This window comes from Siphateles boraxobius, unplaced genomic scaffold (assembly GCF_051911475.1).
Source record: "Siphateles boraxobius isolate OS27281-9 unplaced genomic scaffold, OSU_SipBor_1 164, whole genome shotgun sequence".
In the NCBI taxonomy this organism is placed as follows: domain Eukaryota; kingdom Metazoa; phylum Chordata; class Actinopteri; order Cypriniformes; family Leuciscidae; genus Siphateles; species Siphateles boraxobius.
Window position 1 is genome coordinate 243,342 of NW_027508771.1, and position 19,598 is coordinate 262,939.

Consider the following 19,598-nt stretch of genomic DNA (forward strand, 5'->3'; position numbering starts at 1 on the left):
GTTGGTGTGTTTGATGTGTTGAATGTTATTTGTACATCTTCTAGGAGGATCAGAGACTTTTCAGGATAAAGTGAACTTCTTTCAGCGGGAGCTGAGACACATTCACTCAAAGAGACCTCGCACTAAAACCTGCCTGAAAATCAGCCGACCTTCTCTGCTTGAGTCGGTGAGCAAATCTGGCAGATCTCCATGTTATTCTTAGTTTTCCATGAGATTCATGGGCCATATAAAACAGCTTTCAGAACAATATAGAAATACCTAAGTTCCTAAATACTCGTACTCACACAAACCTGCCCTATTTATTTCTTGGAATCTTTTTTTTCTTTTGTGTAGTATAGACACAGAATTTTATGGGAATTAAAAGAGGTGCTTTCCCCCCATTTTTAGTCTCTGAAGGTCACACGGAACTTTTCTGTGTCTGATTGGAGTAAGAACTTTGAAGTTGTGTTCCAGGATGAGGAAGGTTGGTTAACTGCTTGGTGTTATTATTCACTGTTAATAAACTGTGAATAAACATAAATCCTATTTAAAGGTTAATTTGTTCTGTTTGTGTTTGGCTGTGTTTATTAGCTCTGGACTGGGGAGGGCCAAGGCGTGAGTGGTTTGAGCTTATCTGTAAGGCTCTATTTGATACCAATAACCAGCTTTTCACACGCTTCAGTGACAACAACCAAGGGTTGGTAAGTCAGTATCTACATCTGATTAGTTTTCTGTGAGCAGAAAAACTTATTCTCATTTCTCTGTGTTCTGTAAAGATTATATAAAGAGTTCTGGTATAGGAGAACGTAATTGTAAAGGATAAAATTACACCCATCACATTTAGTGAACTGCAGTAATATAAATATATTGAATAATGTGAGCTGATATCTGATGAGCTTTTTTTGTGTTTTTTGGCCAGGTCCACCCAAACGCTGAGCGCTCCCCTCACCTGAGGGTGAAGATGTATGAGTTTGCAGGGCGAGTGGTGGGGAAATGTCTATTTGAATCAGCTTTAGGTGGGGCCTACAAGCAGCTAGTACGAGCACGATTCACCCGCTCCTTCTTGGCTCAGATTATTGGATTACGAATGAACTATAAGGTGACAGTTGATTCATAGCCTTCTAATAAATGTATATTTTAGCCTGTACTGATACATTCCTCATTTACATATCATACCTGCAAACTTGTCTGCTTTAGGCAAAATCCACTGTTCTGACATGAAATCATTTGGGAACTACAACATGGGCACTTACAGTAGCTGTCCTGACTGTCTTCAGAAAAGTTTTGATGGCATTTTCTTTTCACCTTACCTCTGTAAAGTAGTGTTTATAAGCGCAGCTCTTATTTGTGTACAGCGGAAACTGCTGTATTTCTGCTTTTCCATAAGCACTTTTCATTCAGCCTGGCTGCTGTTTTTGTTCAGATCAATTACAGTATATATAATATACAAAATAATTTTTTAGGCTGAAATCTGAGTTTTATCATTTTATAAAACTTTTAGTTTTTGTCAAAAATGTTATTACCTGAACTGTAAAATTGTTTAAATTCTAGTTTTTATGGTCATTTTACTACGGTGGCCTGGATGTGCACAACACAACGAAATTTAAAAAGCAAACATAAGTTCACAAGACATCTAAATTAAGCCACAACACAACAAAATGAATCCACAACACAACGGAAAATGTACAACACAACAAAAATAAGCCACAACACAACGGAATATTTACATTGCACAACACAACGAAATAAAGCCGCAACACAACGGAAACTCTCTCGACCACTAGAGGGCTCTCGGAGCGCGATAAAGTTAGTTTTCCATGAGTCAGCAGTCTAAGTAGTATATCAACAACACGATTAGTTTTAACAGTATGTAGCTAACCATTGTATAGTGACATTATTAATTCAAAATCACCTACGTGCATTAAAGCGACGCACCGGTCTTGTATCTCTCACGGAGGAGCGGAAGCAGAAAAGGAGGAGCGACGACAGTGGAGATGGAGAGAGGAACAGACCTGAACCTCTCCATCTCCACTGTTGTCGCTCCTCCTAAAATGTATGCTTCCACTCCTCCGTGAGAGATACGAGACCGGTGCGTCGCGCAGGCGGCGCTCATCAGTAATTACGCCGTGCTGCTCTCTCACGGCCCTTGGCCTCGTCCTGCTCGCCACAGTTTGCTTTTTAAATTTCGTTGTGTTGTGCAATACTAACAAAACGACATGTGGTTCTAATCTAATATCAGCATTTTTCCAAAATAATTTTTCAAACGGCTGATTCTTAGAGAGCCCCCCCACACACACACACACACACACAATATTTTTTTCGTTGGCCCAGAGTATGCAGGTATGCAAATACATCACTTACTCTCCTTTGATTCATTTATATGAATGTGTGTTTAATTTTTGTTGTTCTTTGCTTTGCCCCCATCCCCCACCGACCCCAACCCACCCACCCCCACCCCCCAGGCACATTGGTCTGGTTTCACACTCAACTTGATTCGATCTGACCCTGGCTCGTTTGCGTGCATCTTACGTCATCGCAAACGTGCACGGCACACGGTTATTTTTCAAACTGCTGATTCTAAATCCCCCCCCAGACACACACACAATATCTTTTTCGTTTTGTCCAGATTTTGCAGGTATGCAAATAGATCACTTACCCTCCTTTGATGAATTTATATGAATGTGTGTCTAATTTTTGTTTTTCTTTGCTCTGCCAGTACTTCGAAACAGACGATGAGGAATTTTACAAAACTAAAGTCTGCTTCATTCTGAACAATGATGTCAGTGAAATGGACCTGGTGTTTGCAGAGGAAAAATATAGCAAGTCAGGACATCTGGAAAAGGTAATCCTCATTAATTCAATGATAAATTGATTTAAAAAATGAAATCTGTTCCATTTAAATCTTGATTCCAAATATCATACAGTTCAATGCATGTATGCATGGAAGTGCTCTTAAGGCAGAAATGTCCAATCCTGTACCTGGAGCGCCAACGTCCTGCAGAGTTTAGCTCCTGCCAACTTAGGGTGCTTTCATACTGGGCTCGTTTCCTGCGGTCCGAGCACGGGCGCGATTGTTCCTGCAGCGTTGGTCTGGTTTCACACTCAACTTGATTCTATCGGACCCTGGCGCATTTGCGTGCATCTTACGTCATCGCAAACGTGCACGCCGCATGATAGAAAACAGAATGCGGGTCAATGTATTGTGTTTTTTATTAATTTGGTAAGTTTTGAGGAGGAATTTGTTGCCCTGATTCCACGCGCTTGCACGAGTACACTACAGACTCCCTCTCGCTCGTATCCAAGGTAAATCATCAACACTATAACTATTACATGTGTTTAAATACATCATAATCAGCTAAAACGCATGTGCAGGTCACTTTACTTCCTTAACATGTGGGCACCTGAGTCCTTGTTGCTTTCACATTCACGTTAATCGTGGCACGGTTCGGGAGCAACCGAACTCAGACCACCTCCTCCAGGTAGCCTCGTGTTTGGTACCCCAGTGTGCACCCGGGTCCGCATGACAGCGTTCACATTATTGGCGCTGTTCTGCTGGCGACATGGAGGAGAGCTCTTGCTGCTTTTTTTTTGTTTGTTCATTTGTTATGGCGTCTGTTATGTCCCTCTTTTATATTTTGTATCGGTGGACTCAGTGTGCAAATTTGCTGGATACCACTTGCGTTGAGAACTGTATGTTGCGAGTGTGCAAAGTGAATCGGAGGAGAATGGCAAAAATGGCATGGCTAATCCTGTTTGGTCAAATCGTTCAGAGCTCCGCTGACGGGCTAACCAGCAGCAGTGGCCTTCTAATATACAGTCGGACCGAGCTGCTGGGACTGTGGGATACCGGAGTGCTACCGTCACCTGATCTGCTACACGAGGTGCCCGGGGAGCTACGACAACATCATGGCCCGGGCCTTCGTCGAGGCGTAGGAGAGGCGGCCTTAGACAGCGCATCCGTAGAGCTGTCAAGCTACCGCTACCACAAATGCTTCTCTGCAATCCACGATCCTTAAAAAACAAACTGGATGATCTGCGTCAACAGGTTGGAGCCTGCTACGAATATCTTGAGTCCGGTTTAATGGCTTTTACAGAAAGCTGGTTTAGCACCGAGGTGCCAGACAACTTTATTCAAATTGAAGGTTTCACCCACCTACGGTTAGACAGAGACGCAAATTCGGGCAAGACACGGGGGTGGGGGGGTGGGGTGTGTATGTAAATTGACAGTTGGTGTCGTAACTTTACAGTGAGAGACAAAATATGCAACCCCAACCTGGAACTGATATGTGTTACCCTGCGGCCATATTATCTGCCTAGAGAATTTACCAATATATTTGTGTGCGTTGTGTACGTCCCCCCAAGTGGGAACGCTAGCATGGCAGCTAAGGCAATTACAGCCTGCGTCCATCGCCATCTACAGAAAAAACCTGACGCTCCCATGCTGATACTTGGCGAATTTAACCACTGTAGCTTGGATAAAACTTTACCTGGATTTCATCAATATGTTAAATGTAACACTAGAAACAACAGTATACTTGATAAATGCTATGGCAATATCAAGGATGCCTATACAGCTAGAGCCAGACCCCCTTTGAATAATTCTGATCATAATGTTATCCAGCTGCTACCCACATATTGCACAGTTTTTAAGTCCAATAAACCGGTAATCCAGTCTGTGAAACTATGGTCTAGTGATAAAACAGAGGAGCTGAAGGGGTGCTTCCTCTGCACAGACTGAAATATCTTTTTTAAGGATGCAGACATTGATAGTGCTACTGAATCAATCACCACATACATTTCTTTCTGTATTGACTCTGTTATACCCCAGAAAACAGTTAAACGGTATCCTAATAACAAACCCTATATCACAAAGGGCATTAAGGAATGTATTAACAGGAAGTAACTAGCTTTCAGAACTGGGAACAAAGCAGAAGTCCGAGCTGCACAGAAAACACCTTAATCTGCAAATGAGAGCAGCTCGGCAGCAGTACAAGGAGCGGGCGGAAAAATAGCTGTCAGACTCAAACACAAAGACACTTTGGGACTCTATCAGAAAAATGACTAATATGGACATTAAAAAGAAGCCCCTTTTTGCTCACAATGAAATTGCAAAGGCGAATGAATTGAATACTTTTTACATTCGTTTTAATTCAGATAATATGAAGGAATGTGCTGCAGTTCTAGAGAATGTATTTTGTAATGTTGATTTGGTTAGAATTGTAATTGATCCACATACTGTTATTAAGGTGTTTAAAAATATGCAGACATCTAAAGCAACAGGCCCTGACAACCTGTCCGCTTTTCTTTTAAAAACTTTTGCAGAAGAACTATCACCAGCCTGGCATAAATTATTTCAGCTTTATATAGATACATGTACAGTACCACAACTCTGGAAAAAATCTATCATTATTCCAGTACCCAAAAAGGCATGCCCCCAGGAGAATAATGACTATGGGCCAGTGGCCATTACTTCCAATGTTTTTAAATCTTTAGAGATGCTTATGATAGAGAAACTCCACACAGATGTGGGAATAAATTTAGATAAATACCAATTCGCTTATACAAAAAAACGTAGTACAAGTGATGCTTTATCGACAATAACGCACTTAACCTTGAAGCACCTTGAAAGACCTGTTGCATATGCTAGAAAAGCATATGCTTTTTGTTGATTTTAGCTCTGCTTTTAATTCAATCAAGCCAGACATCCTTCTTAGGAAACTTACTCAGTTAAATGTAAATCCTTTTTTAATCAGATGGTATCATTCCTTTTTGTCGAACAGGCCACAGCAGGTGAAGTTTAACTCCTCTCTGTATGATCTAGCGGTGTGCAGCACTGGCGCCCCTCAAGGGTGTGTCAGGTCTCCTCTCCTGTTTACATTGTATACTAAAGATTATGTCAGCCATGAGCCAAACCTATATATAGTCAAATTCTCTGATGATACTGTCCTTCTCAGTTTGCTTAATAAAGAAAGCAACATGAATATCCACCAAGTTGCTGTGGACAAGTTTGTCAACTGGTGTGATTCACATCAACTTCAGATTAACACACGAAAAACTGTGGAAATGTTGGTTGACCCCAAATTAGTTGGAGATCAGAGCCCTGTGGTCATTCATGGTCGTGATATCAGGCAGGTGACATCTTTTAACTAATAGGGGCGTCTATTAATAATGACCTGAGTTGGCGCACACATGTTACAAATGTTTGTGCCAGAACCCATCAGCGCCTCTATTTTTTGCGTAGACTTAGGGTGTTTGGGGTCTGTAAAAATATTATGTTAATCTTTTACAGAGCAACAATAGAGTCCATTCTTCGATATGGTATTTCCAGTTGGTTTGGAAATTTGACAGTAAAATCAAAAACTCAGATTTTTTATTTGGTCAAGACGGGAGGCAAAATTATTGGTACATCGCCACCCCTCAACCCGCAGGAGCTTTTTGACCAGACAACAATTAGGCAGGCTAAAAACATTATATCTGATAATACTCATGCGTTGTTTACAGAGTTTGAGTTACTGAACTCAGGAAAGAGGTACAGGGTTCCTCTGTGCAAATAAAATGTTCCTCTCTCAATTAAGCTCATAAATGATCAGCGTTGAATATATGTTTATATGAATATAATTTATTGATGTATTGTATATCCGTGATTAAATTGTTATGTATGATCATGTTAGGATATTAATTTTGCATAAGCAGAGTTTAGAAAAAGGTAATTTGCAATTTGCACAGCTCTCGGGTAGCTTGAATAATCTATGTACTTTTTTGTTTTTTTATTGTTTTTAATTCTGTATAGCCGTATACTGTATATCTGTGATTGAATGTTATGCATGGACATGTTATGCATGATATCACTTTTGCATAAGCAGAATTTAGTAATTGGTGATTTGCTATTTGCACAGCTCTCTGAGTAGCCTTAATGTTTTATGTACTCTCTGTTTTTAACTGTTTTATACCTATACCTGTGCTTTTTCTTTGTTGAAATCTTCATGTGTCAATCTCTTTATCCAAAACTAATTTCTCCTTGGGGAGACAAATAAAGATACTTTTGATTAGCAATTTTTCATGCGAACCGTGCCCCGTTCCAAACTAAACTGCAAGTGTGAAAGCACCCTCAAACACAACTGCCTGGATGTTTCTAGTTAGTCTGAAGACCTTGATTAGCTGGTTCAGGCGTATTTAATTAGGTTTAGAGCTAAACTCTAGGACAATGGCCTTCCAGAATCAAGTTAGGACACCCCTATAATTTGAAGATACAGGTGAATGTTAGTTGTGTACCTTCACTGAGAGTAATAATGTTACAGGTAGTGGAATTGATATCTGGTGGTGCTGAAATTGCTGTGACCAATGAGAATAAAATTCACTACTTAAACCTGTTGGCCCAGTACAGACTAGCCAGTCAGGTGCGAGATGAAGTAGAGCACTTCCTCAAAGGTATGAGCCCATTATCAGACTCTTTAATTCAGTGTCTTTATGAGAAGACAATCTCATATTAACTAAATGACCTCCTCTTTTCAGGTTTGAATGAACTGGTCCCTGAAAACCTTCTGGCCATATTTGATGAGAATGAATTGGAGGTGAGAACAATAGTTTGCATAGCTAAGTACAGTTCAGTTGACATACTCTGGTGTTATATATCTACATACTAACCATATCTCTGTATCTGTTCCATAAACATGCCCTGATTAAACATTCAACCAATACTTCCTTTAGGAAACTCAGAACAGTTTTTCATTCTTTTAATTGGTATCATTTTGTGTCCATTCTTAAGTTGCGGTCACATTTGCAAATTTAATTTAGCGAAATTTATCAAGATTTCATGGCCAAAAATATCCATTGTCAACAGTGTTACCGACTTTGTTGCTAATTTAGCGACTTATCAGACCCCTTTAGTGTCTTTTTCCAAGAAAAGAGTCTAGCGACAAAACTAGGGACAACTTGAACAAACCTTATCTAGTTTCCAAGAATCACCAGTATTCCCCCACGGGCATGAGGTCTTGCTTACCCTCCTGCACAGGGAATAGAAGAAAAGCAAACAAATGTAAAAAACTGACAATAGCCCGAATGCGAATATGATGCTATTATGCCATGAATATTGCTTTTCAAGCAGGCTTTAGTTACTTTCCACTGAAAGTAGTTGGCAAAAGTGATTGGAAAAGGTGTAGCTATGTATGAAGTTTAGCAAGTCACAGAAGACAAAGCAAGCAGCTTTTGTTGGTGAATGGAGCGAATCTTGACCAACTTGAACAGGAGCGAATTCTGCTCAGCAAAAAATTTCCCCCATTACTTTGAACTCCTGATCGGACACATTCCTATTTAAATGACTGGATTTTTCTCATGAAATTTCACAAAGCAATGGTAAATGTGACTGCAACTTTAAGAATTATTTGAACCATTAACAGTTTTTTTTTTTTACAGACTCCCCATGTGAAGTCGATTTGTAAAAAGTGAAACGTTTGACTGTTCTGTTCTGTCCTGTTCTGCCCTGTTCTCAGTTGTTGATGTGTGGTACAGGAGATATTAACGTACAGGACTTTAAAGCTCACGCTGTTATTGTTGGAGGGTCGTGGCACTTCAGAGAAAAGGTGAGTAATTTAACATATTTAAAAAAGACTGTATTTCATTAGTTTTACTAAGGTATGCAGCTAACATGGGTTATATAGGTTATATATTATATGGATTAACAATACAACCACTGACAGGTGAAGTGAATAATATTGATTGTATCATTACAATGGCACCTGTCAAGGGGTGGGATATATTAAGCAGCAAGTATATAGTCAATTCTTGAATTCCATATGTTGTAAGCAGGAAAAATGGCCAAGCAAAAATATCTGAGTGTTGTTTGACAAGTGTCAAATAGTGATGGCTAGATGACTGGGTCAGATCATATCCTAAACAGCAAGTATTGTGGGGTATCCCCAGTATGCAGTGGTTAGTACCTATGAGAAGTAGTTGGATAACCCGGTAAACCGGCGTAGGGGTCATGGGCACCCAAGGCTCATTGATGAATGTGTGGAGCGAAAACTAGCCCGTCTGGTCCAGCACACTGAAGTACCACTGTAGCTCAGATTGCTGACAAAACTTAATTCTGCCCATGATAGAACATAGTACATCACAGTTTTCTGCATATGGGTCTGTATAGCACCAAACCGGTCAGAGAGGTGGAGACAGTGTTATGCTCTGGGCAATGTTCTTCAGGGAACTTATTCAGGAATGGTTTGAAGAACATAATAATGAGTTTTTTTAAAGTGTTGTCTGGGCGGCCAAATTCTACAGATCTCAATCCAATTGAGCATCTTTGGGATGTGCTGGAACAACAAATCTGATCCATGGAGGCCCCACTTCGCAACTTGCAGGACTTAAAGGATCTGCTGCTTATGTGCTGGTGCCAGATAACACAGGACACATTCAGAGGTCTTGTGGAGTCCATGCCTCGATGCATCAGAGCTGTTTTGGTAGCACAAGGGCGGCCTACACAATATTAGGCAGGTGGTTTTAATGTTATGGCTGATCAGTGTAGAAAACGTACTCGGTTACTAACGTAACCTCGGTTCTCTCTAGAGAGGGAACGAGTACTGCGTAATATCTTACGCTATGGGAAAAACCTCTTTTCCACGAGATATTGAAGCCAAAAATTTTCCTTAATTTTGAATTAATGTAAAACGCTGTGTGGCAGCATGCAGACATAGGCAAGACGGATCTATCGAGAGAGGCTGAACTGGGTATAAGTACGGGTTATTCAACACCCATGGAGCTGTTCTATCGATCAGTGAGCGATGCACAAGCAAAACTCAGCATTCTGCGCCGGTGCAGCGGGGCAGATAGTACTGAATTCTAGACCGACAGCAGCTTGGCCTGTAAGGCGGGAACCTCTAGGTTATAGACCCTTATAAATGTAGACGGCGAGGCCCAGCCTGCCGCCATACAGATATCATGCAAGGAAATCCCGCTAGACCACGCCCACGACGAGGCCACGCCTCTCGTGGAGTGCGCTCTGACACCCAAAGGACACTGCAGGCCCTTAGAAGTGTAAGCCAGCGCTATGGCATCAACTATCCATCTGGATAGGCTCTGTTTTGATGCGGCCAGTCCCTTGGAGAACAAAACAAACAAAACAAAGAACTGCTGGCGTACCCGCCAAACAAAACAAAGAGCTGCTCGGTCTGTCTGAAGACAGACGAGCGGGACACATAAGCTCTCAGCGCCCTGACGGGGCGAAGGAGATTAGCATCCGCCTCCTCATTATTCACCGGGAGGGCGCACAGGGAAATAACCTGGGGCCTGAACAGTGTGTTGAGGGATTTGGGCACGTACCCGTGCCTTGGTTTGAGTATGACTTTTGAGTCATTAGGCTTGTAAGTCCCCTACGCGCCACATTGAAGCAAGAGCCACAAGAAATACCATTTTGAAAGACAGGTGTTTCATGTCTGACAAATGGATTGGCTCGAATGGGGCACCTTTCATGGCTTCCAGAACCGTAGAAAGGTCCCACACAGGGACTGAGGGGGGTCTGGGAGGATTCAGCCTCCGAGCTCCCCTGAGGAATCGCACGACCAGGTCGTTTTTCGCCAGTTACTGGCCAGACCTCGGTTTTGCAAATGTCGCTATGGCCGCCACGTATACTTTAAGCGTGGACAGGGTTCTACCCTTATCAAGCAGCTCCTGAAGGAAGGAGAGCACTTCCGTAACCCCACAGTCTACGGGTGAAAAGCCCTGAGCTTGACACCATATAGAGAACACTGACCATTTCGAGGAGTAGAGCCGTATAGTAGACGGGGCCCTAGCCTGCGTGATCGTGTTTAACACTTCCTCCGGGAGGTTAGCGGGTACCCGTTGATAGCCCATGCATGTAGGGACCATAAATCCGGGCGAGGATGCCAAACCGAGCCCTTTACCTGAGAGAGGAGGTCTCTCCTCACCCGTATAGGCCACGGGGCAGTGCTGGTCAGCCGCATCAGGTTCGTCCAGAGCGGAGCCACGAGCAGCACTGGGCATCCGTTTTGCCGTGATTCGTTCCAGCACTTGAGGCAGGAGCAAGACGGGGGGAAAAGCATAGAGGGGGCAGCGGGGCCATACGTGGGCCAGCGCGTCCCTGCTCTTGGAGAAAAAGTTCGGACAGTGCCCATTTACCTGGGACGCAAACAGGTCCACCTGCGCTCTGCCGAATGTCTCCCACACCAGTTGGATCGTCTGCGGGTGCAGCGACCATTCCCCTGCTGGGACATTGTCTCTGGACAGTCTGTCTGGTCCCAGATTCAGGTGACCAGGCACATGCTGCTTTCAGTGAAAGCAGGTTGTGCTGAGCCCAGACCAGGAGGCGTTCCGTCAGCCTGTAAAGGTTTCAGCACCTGACGCCGCCCTGGCGATTTATGTATGCTACGACTGACATGTTGTCCGACCGGACTAGGACGTGGTGGCCTTTTATCTTTATAACTGCAGTGGGCGCATGCGAGGCAGGCCCAGCTGAAGTACCGAAGATGCTGAGGCCATGAGACCCAGCATTTTCTGAAACCTTTTGAGCGGGACAATAGAGCCGCGGCGGAAGGATTTCGCGGCGCGCGGAATGTCCAGTCCGCGCTCCGGCGACAGACATGCTGTCATAGACAGCGAGTCCAGCACTGTTCCCAGAAAATAAATTTTCTGCCTGGGAAACAGCGAACTCTTTGCCCAATTGACTGTAAGACCCAGATTCTCAAAATGCTCGAGTAATGTGGCCCTGTTTTCTATGAGCTCTGAGTGTGATCGAGCTAGAATCAGCCAATCCGCCAAGTAGTTCAAAACTCGCATGCCCTGAAGTCTCAGGGGTGCGAGAGCCGCGTCCATGCACTTCGTTAATGTACTGGGTGCTAGGGACAGGCCGAACGGTAGGACTGTGTATTTATATGCCTGGCCCTCGAAGGCGAATCTCAAGAATCGCCTGTGACGTGACGCGATCTGTATTTGGAAATGCGCGTCTTTCAGATCTATTGACATGAACCAGTCTCCCTGGCGAACTTGCGCGAGGATTTTCCTGGTTGTCAGCATTTTGAACTGGTGCTTCAAAAGCGCTCTGTTCAACTGCCGCAGATCTAGAATGGGTCTGAGACCTCCGTTTTTTTTCGGTTCCAGAAAATATCTGCTGTAAAGCCCCCATTCGCTCTGAGCCTGAGATAAAGGTTCTATGGCCCCTTTTCTCAGTAGTTTCGCTATTTCGGCTCGAAGTAGATGAGATAATTCGTTGTTTACCGTGGTTTCAACACGCACCGTGTAACGGTGGGGATGTCGAGCGAACTGTAGCGAATAGCCTCGTTTTATAGTGTTCAACACCCATTCTGTTACCCCGGGAAGCTTTGCCCACGCATTTGCGTGAATAGCTAGAGGTGGAATGAGATCCGAGCTCTGGCCGTGGCACAGCGGTGACTGCAGAGCTTCGGTGTGCTGAGACATAAACACTGTGTTTAAAGTGTGCGAGGCGGGGGGCGCGCCGATCACGGCGGGCAGCCTGGTCGCCCTCGATTTCTCTATGACATATTGTGGAGAGAGAGAGAGGGGGACAAACCCCGTGGGGTTTAGTGTGTCTGTGAGAGAATGTGGGCGCGGGACAGCGGGCACATTCACTGCACTGAAAACACCGCCGGCTTGTGCTGACTGAATGTGTGTTGGTTTCGTTTTTACAGAAACTGTGGGTGTTTGTGGGCACATTCACTACGTTTGCACAATCGACATGAGTCGATTTTATGTGTGCTAGCCCTGTACTGTGGTGGGCTGTGTCTGTGTGTGGGAATGGGCACTGAGACGTGGGCATTCTTACAACACTCATAACACCATCGGCCTTGGCCGGGACACGAGAAAATACACTTTTTATGGATTTATCTGGGTAGCCGCAAAAACGGCTTTTGTGGGCAGGCAAGCTGGCAAATGAACCGGCTTGTTGACTGCTGAATACGCTGGAACAGTCACATCGCATGGAACGAACGAAATGTTTCGGTAAAAATCCGGCCGCAGCGATATTTGAACACCGTCGCTTTCCTAGGAAGGCTAGGAAGGCTTTGAGACCTCGGGCTTGATCTCGATCCTCGGCCGGGGCCCGCGCTGAGGGGGGGCGGCGTCCAGCAGAGCGAGAGCGCGGTCTCTGTTCTCGGGCCTGGCGGCGCTGAGAAGCGGCGGCGGGTGGTGCAGGCTGTGGCTGTGAGCTCCAGGCATACGGCTGTTTCGAGCGACCTGCTGCGGAGCTAGAGCGCTTAGAGAGGAAGTGCTTCATAGCCTGCGATGTCTTTTGGACCTCCTGGAATCTGTCCGCGAAATCTTTGACGGCAGATCCGAAGAGGCCCGCTGACGAAATGGGCGCGTCGAGAAACACAGAGCGCTCCGTATCCGTCATCTCAGACAGCGTTTACCACAGGTGTCTCTCAGCCACGGTGAGAGAGGCCATGTTCCGCCCAATTGGCCTGTGCAGCAGATTTAGCGTCGCGTAGAGCCAGGTCTGTAGCGCTCCTTAAATCCGCAACGCTGATCGATCCCGCGCCTTCCTCGTCTATTTTTCGGAGAAGGTCGGCCTGGAAGATCTGCAGGATGGCCATTGTGTGTAGCACAGCTTGCCCGGCGGCGGTGTAAGCGTGACCGTGCATGGCTGACGTCTGTGCTCGCCGTCCAGCAGAGGGCGGGCAGAGATGTGATGCTACCGCTGCTTCCACAGGAGGAAGAGAAAGGTACGCTCTATTTTTCGCACCGTCCACAGTGGTGAATGCAGCAGAGACAGAGGTACGCATCCTGGCCGAGAAGGGGGCGTTCCAAGACCTCGCGACTTCTTCGTGAAGCTCAGGAAGAAAAGGCGCGGGTCTGGATTGTGATGGGGCGTGGTCCTTCTTGAGGAAGCATCCATCCAGCCGGTTGCGCGGTGGCTGCGCGGGCGCCTCCCAGTCGAGGCCGAGGTTGTCGATGGCTTGAGAGAGCAGACGCATCAACTCTGACTCAATGCCATCCCTTTTCCCGGAAGGCTCGCAAATAGCGGGGGGGAGGTCCACAGAGCTCGCCCAATCCTCACTGTCTGACGCCAGGATAGAACAGGCCTCGGCTGTTTCGTCGATCTCAATGGCGGAAGTGGTGGCAGACGGCGGCCGCTGTCCGTCGGTGAGCGACTCGAGCGATGCCGGCGAAGCTGGCAGGCGAACCGGCGAGCTTTGACGGGCAGGAGAAGGCTCGGGAGCGCGCTGAGCACGGCGCTTTTTACGGCGCGGCGCTACAGGGCAGCCAATAGGCGCACAAGCCGTCTTGCCTATGTCTGCATGCTGCCGCACAGCGTTTTACATTAATTCAAAATTAAGAATAATTTTTGACTTCAATATCTCCTGGAAAAGAGGTTTCACCTATAGCGTAAGATATTACGCAGTACGAGAGATACTCTCGTAAGAGACCTTGGCATTGATAAACACGTTTTCATAAATGTTACTGTACAAGCACAAGGTGACAGAAAACACTCAATAGGCCTCATTCATGAAAAATGAGCAAAAGCACTTTCTGTGTAAATTCTTCATAAAACCATTCAGATTTGATTGTGGTATTGTACAAAGTACATAGTGATCGCCCCACTTCACTGCCGAGCAGAGCAGGATATTAAACTCAATCTTTCAGAAAATACACTGCTTCTCGACCCTGACAGTGAAGGCCCTTAACATCAACCCTTTCCTTACTACGTATTAGGCAGAACGTATGGGGGAGATGGGGAGGCAAGAACAGAGAAGAACGAAAATTAACCTTGTCTTGTGGACTGTGTAAACAAAAAAAATCCTTCTCTGTGCAAAGTGTGCATCCATGCTTTGTTGGCACAGCAAAAAAACAAAAACACAAATGTGCTGCAATCACCTGCAATTGCACTGTCAGTGAGCATTAGCTGAGCAGGCCTTTTGCATCTCAAGATAAAAGTTTTTGCGGACTTCTGGGTTTGGTGAGATGGCGTAGACGCGTTAAGTCTCGCTCCCACTTTTTCTTTGTCTATAATAGTCAGTGTTGGGAAGGATACTTTCAAAACGTATTTCGTTACAGACTACAGAATACATGCCCAAAAACGTAATTTGTAACGTATTCCGTTACGTTACTCAATCTGAGTAACGTATTCTGAATACTTGGATTACTTCCACATTGAATTGCATTGAATAAGTGTAGGAATGCGGTCATCACATCCTGCTTACTAAACAGGTCTATGCTGGTGTGTATTTCTGCATGTTCCAACTGGCTGAATGTGTTATAGGCCCATGTCTCCCTGAAAGTGCAATATATTAGGCCTATAATTTGCTATAGAAGAACAAAGACTATAGTGTATGTTGCGGTCAGCGCTGCGGTGATGTGGTGACTCGTACATGTAACATGTAAGGGTGGCGCTGCCAAAAGCACCTAAAAGCTGTCTCAAAGAACCGGCAAAAGTAATGATTGAATATGTTAGTGTCGGCTGCAAAGATTAATTTGGCGATGCTGACTCGCGATCTTCGCAGCAGCCTAGTGAACGCGCCGGAGAGAAATGCACATTTCATACGGATTACATAAACAGAGAGCAGTCTGTTTTTTTTGTTATGAATTGTTCTGTTTAAAAGTAGACATGTCTGTGAGGGAAGTAGGCTAGCCTACCTTATACGCTAAGTTTCGGTTCATTTATGAGACAAGCCCCGGTTCACGCGCTGGCGCCTCCGTGCCCTAATTACTTCTTATTTTTTAAATCCAGGCAATTGGTTGATAAAACATTGATTCAAATTTAGATACAATTAATACAAATCGAAATTCACTTTAAATAAAGGCTTTGTGCATCTGTTTGATGTCTCTGTGGAAGTTTTAAAGCAGTCTTTTAGTGCCGCTTTTACGGAGTGGTCACCTCCGCCCAACACTGTTTTTTCCTCATAAATGCGAACAAGAAAAATAAAATAAAATGAATATTTTATGTTCTGTGTAGAGCCAACCCTTCTTCATCCGGTGTGGGTTTTACTTTTGGTTTTCGCAGTGTAGCCTAATTCACAGAAGTAGGCCTAGACTATTAAAAAATATTTGGAATAAAAGTTAAATATTTTTTGTGTCACGCATGTTTATTTCCCATATTAAATATAAAACGCATGTGTATACAGATATTTTTCTAATGTCTGGACTCCTTTATTAAGGGAGTATGGATATATAAACAGACATTTCAATATATTGGAATTAAATGCATTTTCTGAGAATGTATATTTCAAGTTTTGACTGCAAATGATTACGTCCTGGAATTGCTCAATTTTAAAGAATTATTCCTCAACTAGTTTTGTGGTGTAGGTCTACGTATTTTATAATGTTAACTTCAAATAATACTAATGGTAATTTAAAGATGCATGTGTTAGCATTGGATCTGGACGGGAAGGATAACTCTGGGAGTTGGAAGGTGAGTGTCGTGATTCTGCCTTCTCACACGCGACACAGGTTCGTGGATCTGAGTGTCGCGATTTCGGTTTCATATTGCATATCCTTACAGCCCTGTAGCTAGTAGCCTACCTGATACAACTATAAAATAGCAAGGTGACCATTAAAACTACAGCAGACGACTACCCCAGGCTAATTAAAAAAATTATAATAATAACTTTAAGGTGCTTCTTCAGGTTGGAGGTGGAGTCTTTGGACACTAAAAGGAGGATGGCTGCTTGCAAGTTGCACTGCACAGTTATATTTGTTCTCCCTTCTCTTTCTTTAATGTGAAATGCTGTTTGAATTTCCAAGATAGAAATGCATTCTTGCCCTGGCTTTGTTGCTCCTGCTCCATCTCTACCTCTAGCTCCCGCTGCTCCTCTTCCGACTCCATTGTGACTAATCACGCAAACTGCACATTATTTCGTTTTCATATTGGGGCTTCTGGGAAATGCATGGAGTTGCCTGCATTTATTTAGAGAGCGAATAAACTCGTGAAACAGAGAAGTATCTTCATGTAATCCATCGATTTCATCAATGTAACTGTATTCTAAATACCAACTATTTAAATTGTAACTGTAACGAAATACAGTTACTCATAATTTGTATTCTGAATACGTAACGCCGGTACATGTATTCCATTTCTCCCCAACACTGATAATAGTTCTAAACCCCTACTATTTCTTATACTTCACAACCAAGTGGGCAATATTTTTATTGAATACATATTGGCATCAAATTATGGCAGCTAAAACATCAAAACAAAGCAAAAAGGATCAGAAAGCCGAGGCGAGTGGAGACGACAGCAAAGAGGTTTGCATGGCAGCCACTGCTAGCCTTCTTGATGAACAGCGGGTCGCTCTTTCTGCAGACTTTAATACTGCCGTTTCAACACTCGAGGTAAAGCTAGACCAAATTCAAGCTACCGTGACGGACCACGCTTCGAAGATTGCCTCGCTCGAGACACACGCTAATGCACAGGATGAGCACGTGCAAGCCTTGGAAACGGCTTGTGCTATCCTAAGAGAGAGCAACGCTAAATTGGTAGCCAAAGTCGTGGATCTCGAGTCACGTAGTCGGCGTAATAACATAAGAATTATTGGACTACCTGAATTCATTGAAGGGCCCCGACCATCTTTCTTCTTCTCAGAACTACTTGCGGAAGTATTTGGGGACGGAGTACTGGAATCTCCTCCAGAATGTGATAGAGCCCATCGGTCGTTGTCCGATAAACCGAGGCCGGGGCAGAGGCCCAGACCTGTTATCATCCGGCTACATAAATTCCAACAAAAGGAAAAGATCATCCGTGAGGCCAGAGTGAGGAGAGGAAAGCTTCAATACCGCGGCACACCTATTTCTATTTACGAAGACTATGCGCCGGAGGTGATGGAACAACGCTCCAAGTACAGAGAGGTGCTATCTGAACTGTACAATCTCGGCCTAAAACCAGCGCTGTTGTTTCCGGCCAGGCTTACTATCGTAACGAAGGATGGTGATAGGAGAAGATTTGCATCGGTCACTGAAGCCAAGGACTACATTGCATCTATTCATCCTGCTGAGGTCTAAACTCGAAATGACTTGAGTAACTCAGGACTGGACCGACTGACTCAAGAAGCGGTATTCGGTAAATGCTTGGTTTTCCAAATTGACTTATTATCATAACGTTTGGTTGTTACATATGAAAGTGGTTACTATAGTTCTATAGATCCTTTTATTGAGCATTATGGAGGCAGGGTTTTGTATAACGTTGCACCCTTTTGTCCACTTAGTTCAGTGTTTTAGTTTCAGTGCTTTAGTTAATTTAGATCAATTTACATATACAGGCTTACCAAATAATAATATTATTATTATTATTATTATTATTTTATTATTTTTTATTTATTTTTTGTGTGCTATAAGCCACTACACACCCAGTGCCTGAGAGAATAGTTTTACAGCTGTAGTGCTTACAGTTTGTGTGTGATGCACATTGTATGACAGGCAGTACTTGGTTATTACACTTGTTTTCTGTGTATTCATTTTGTTTGGTTCTTATAATTGTCATCCTAATTGGATTTGTGTTTTGCGCCTTCTATTGAACCACGCCTATTTTTTGCTCGTAAGAATTTTCAATGATTCTTATAGTAGTGGCGCTTGTAATGTGTGCCTATTCGAATATACATGAAAATGGTTATAAAGAGTATACAAATACTTTCGTTTTCCTATATGATCACAACTTAATTTTTGTTGTTTACTTATATTATATATTATTTTATTTGTATAAATATATGTGTATATGTATATATTTATGTTTGTATAATGGTTTTCATTTGTCGTCTTTTTCTTTTTTCTTTTTCTTTTCTCAGGACTGGGTTAGACTATGATCCATTCGTTGTTCACTTGAAATTTTCATTACAAAAGGGGGTTTACCTTTGACGTTCAAAGGTGGTGGGAAAGAGACGTTGGAAGTCTTGTAAAACGCTGAGCCGTGTTGCTCGGACAATGTTCGTATTTTGGGGAATTGTTTTTTTTTTATGAGGCCACAAATAGGTTTTTTTTGGTTTTTTGTCTTCTTTCTCTATCTCCTTTTCCTCTCTCTCCCTGTTGCAGAAGGCCATGCAGTTTCAGTTACAACATTATGCATCGTTCTAGATGGCTATTGACACATCAAGGATGAGTAAAGCTGTGCGCCTGATTTCATGGAATACCAAAGGAATGAATAAGGTCATTAAGATTGGTAAGGTAATGACCCAGCTGCAACATTTGAAAGAGGATATTATATTTTTACAGGAAACGCATCTTAAAACATCAGATATTCAACGAATCAAAAAGCCTTGGATGAGTCATGTGTTTCACTCGAAATTCTCGGCCAAAGCTAGAGGGGCTGCTATTATTATTACCAAGAATATATTGTTTGAGCCAACAGACAATATTGAGGATGTCAATGGCCGTTACGTCATAGTATCGGGCTTGTTACAGAACCTTTCAGTAGTCCTAGTCTCTATCTAGGCTCCCAATTGGGACGATGAGCAATTCTTCATCAACCTCTTTGCTAAAATCCCAAAAAGCGACAATCATCATATACTGATAGGTGGCAACTTTAACCTAGTGCAGGACACATTTCTCGACGGGTCGTCTTCCAAGCAAATTATTCTATCTAATTCTGCTAAAGTAGTTTTCAATTGCTCATCTCATCTAGGAATTTCGGACCCCTGGAGGTTTAAAAACCCCCAGAGTAAAGTTTTCTC

At 43.6% G+C, this 19,598-nt stretch overlaps 1 protein-coding gene across 9 annotated transcripts in view; it reads left to right on the forward strand.

Annotated features, from left to right (window-relative positions):
- LOC143740058 (apoptosis-resistant E3 ubiquitin protein ligase 1-like) overlaps positions 1 to 19,598 on the forward strand; it is a 206,834-nt gene that overhangs the window by 149,571 nt on the left and 37,665 nt on the right. For 8 of the 9 annotated variants that reach the window (XM_077232132.1, XM_077232130.1, XM_077232135.1 and 5 more), the window contains 8 exons: positions 45 to 166; positions 388 to 463; positions 571 to 680; positions 899 to 1,078; positions 2,696 to 2,821; positions 7,278 to 7,407; positions 7,492 to 7,550; positions 8,469 to 8,558. In XM_077232132.1, coding sequence (XP_077088247.1) covers positions 45 to 166; positions 388 to 463; positions 571 to 680; positions 899 to 1,078; positions 2,696 to 2,821; positions 7,278 to 7,407; positions 7,492 to 7,550; positions 8,469 to 8,558 — 893 coding nt within the window. Of the gene's footprint in view, positions 1 to 44; positions 167 to 387; positions 464 to 570; positions 681 to 898; positions 1,079 to 2,695; positions 2,822 to 7,277; positions 7,408 to 7,491; positions 7,551 to 8,468; positions 8,559 to 9,252; positions 9,491 to 19,598 lie in introns of those variants that run through there. The other variant, XM_077232138.1, reaches the window with a different exon arrangement.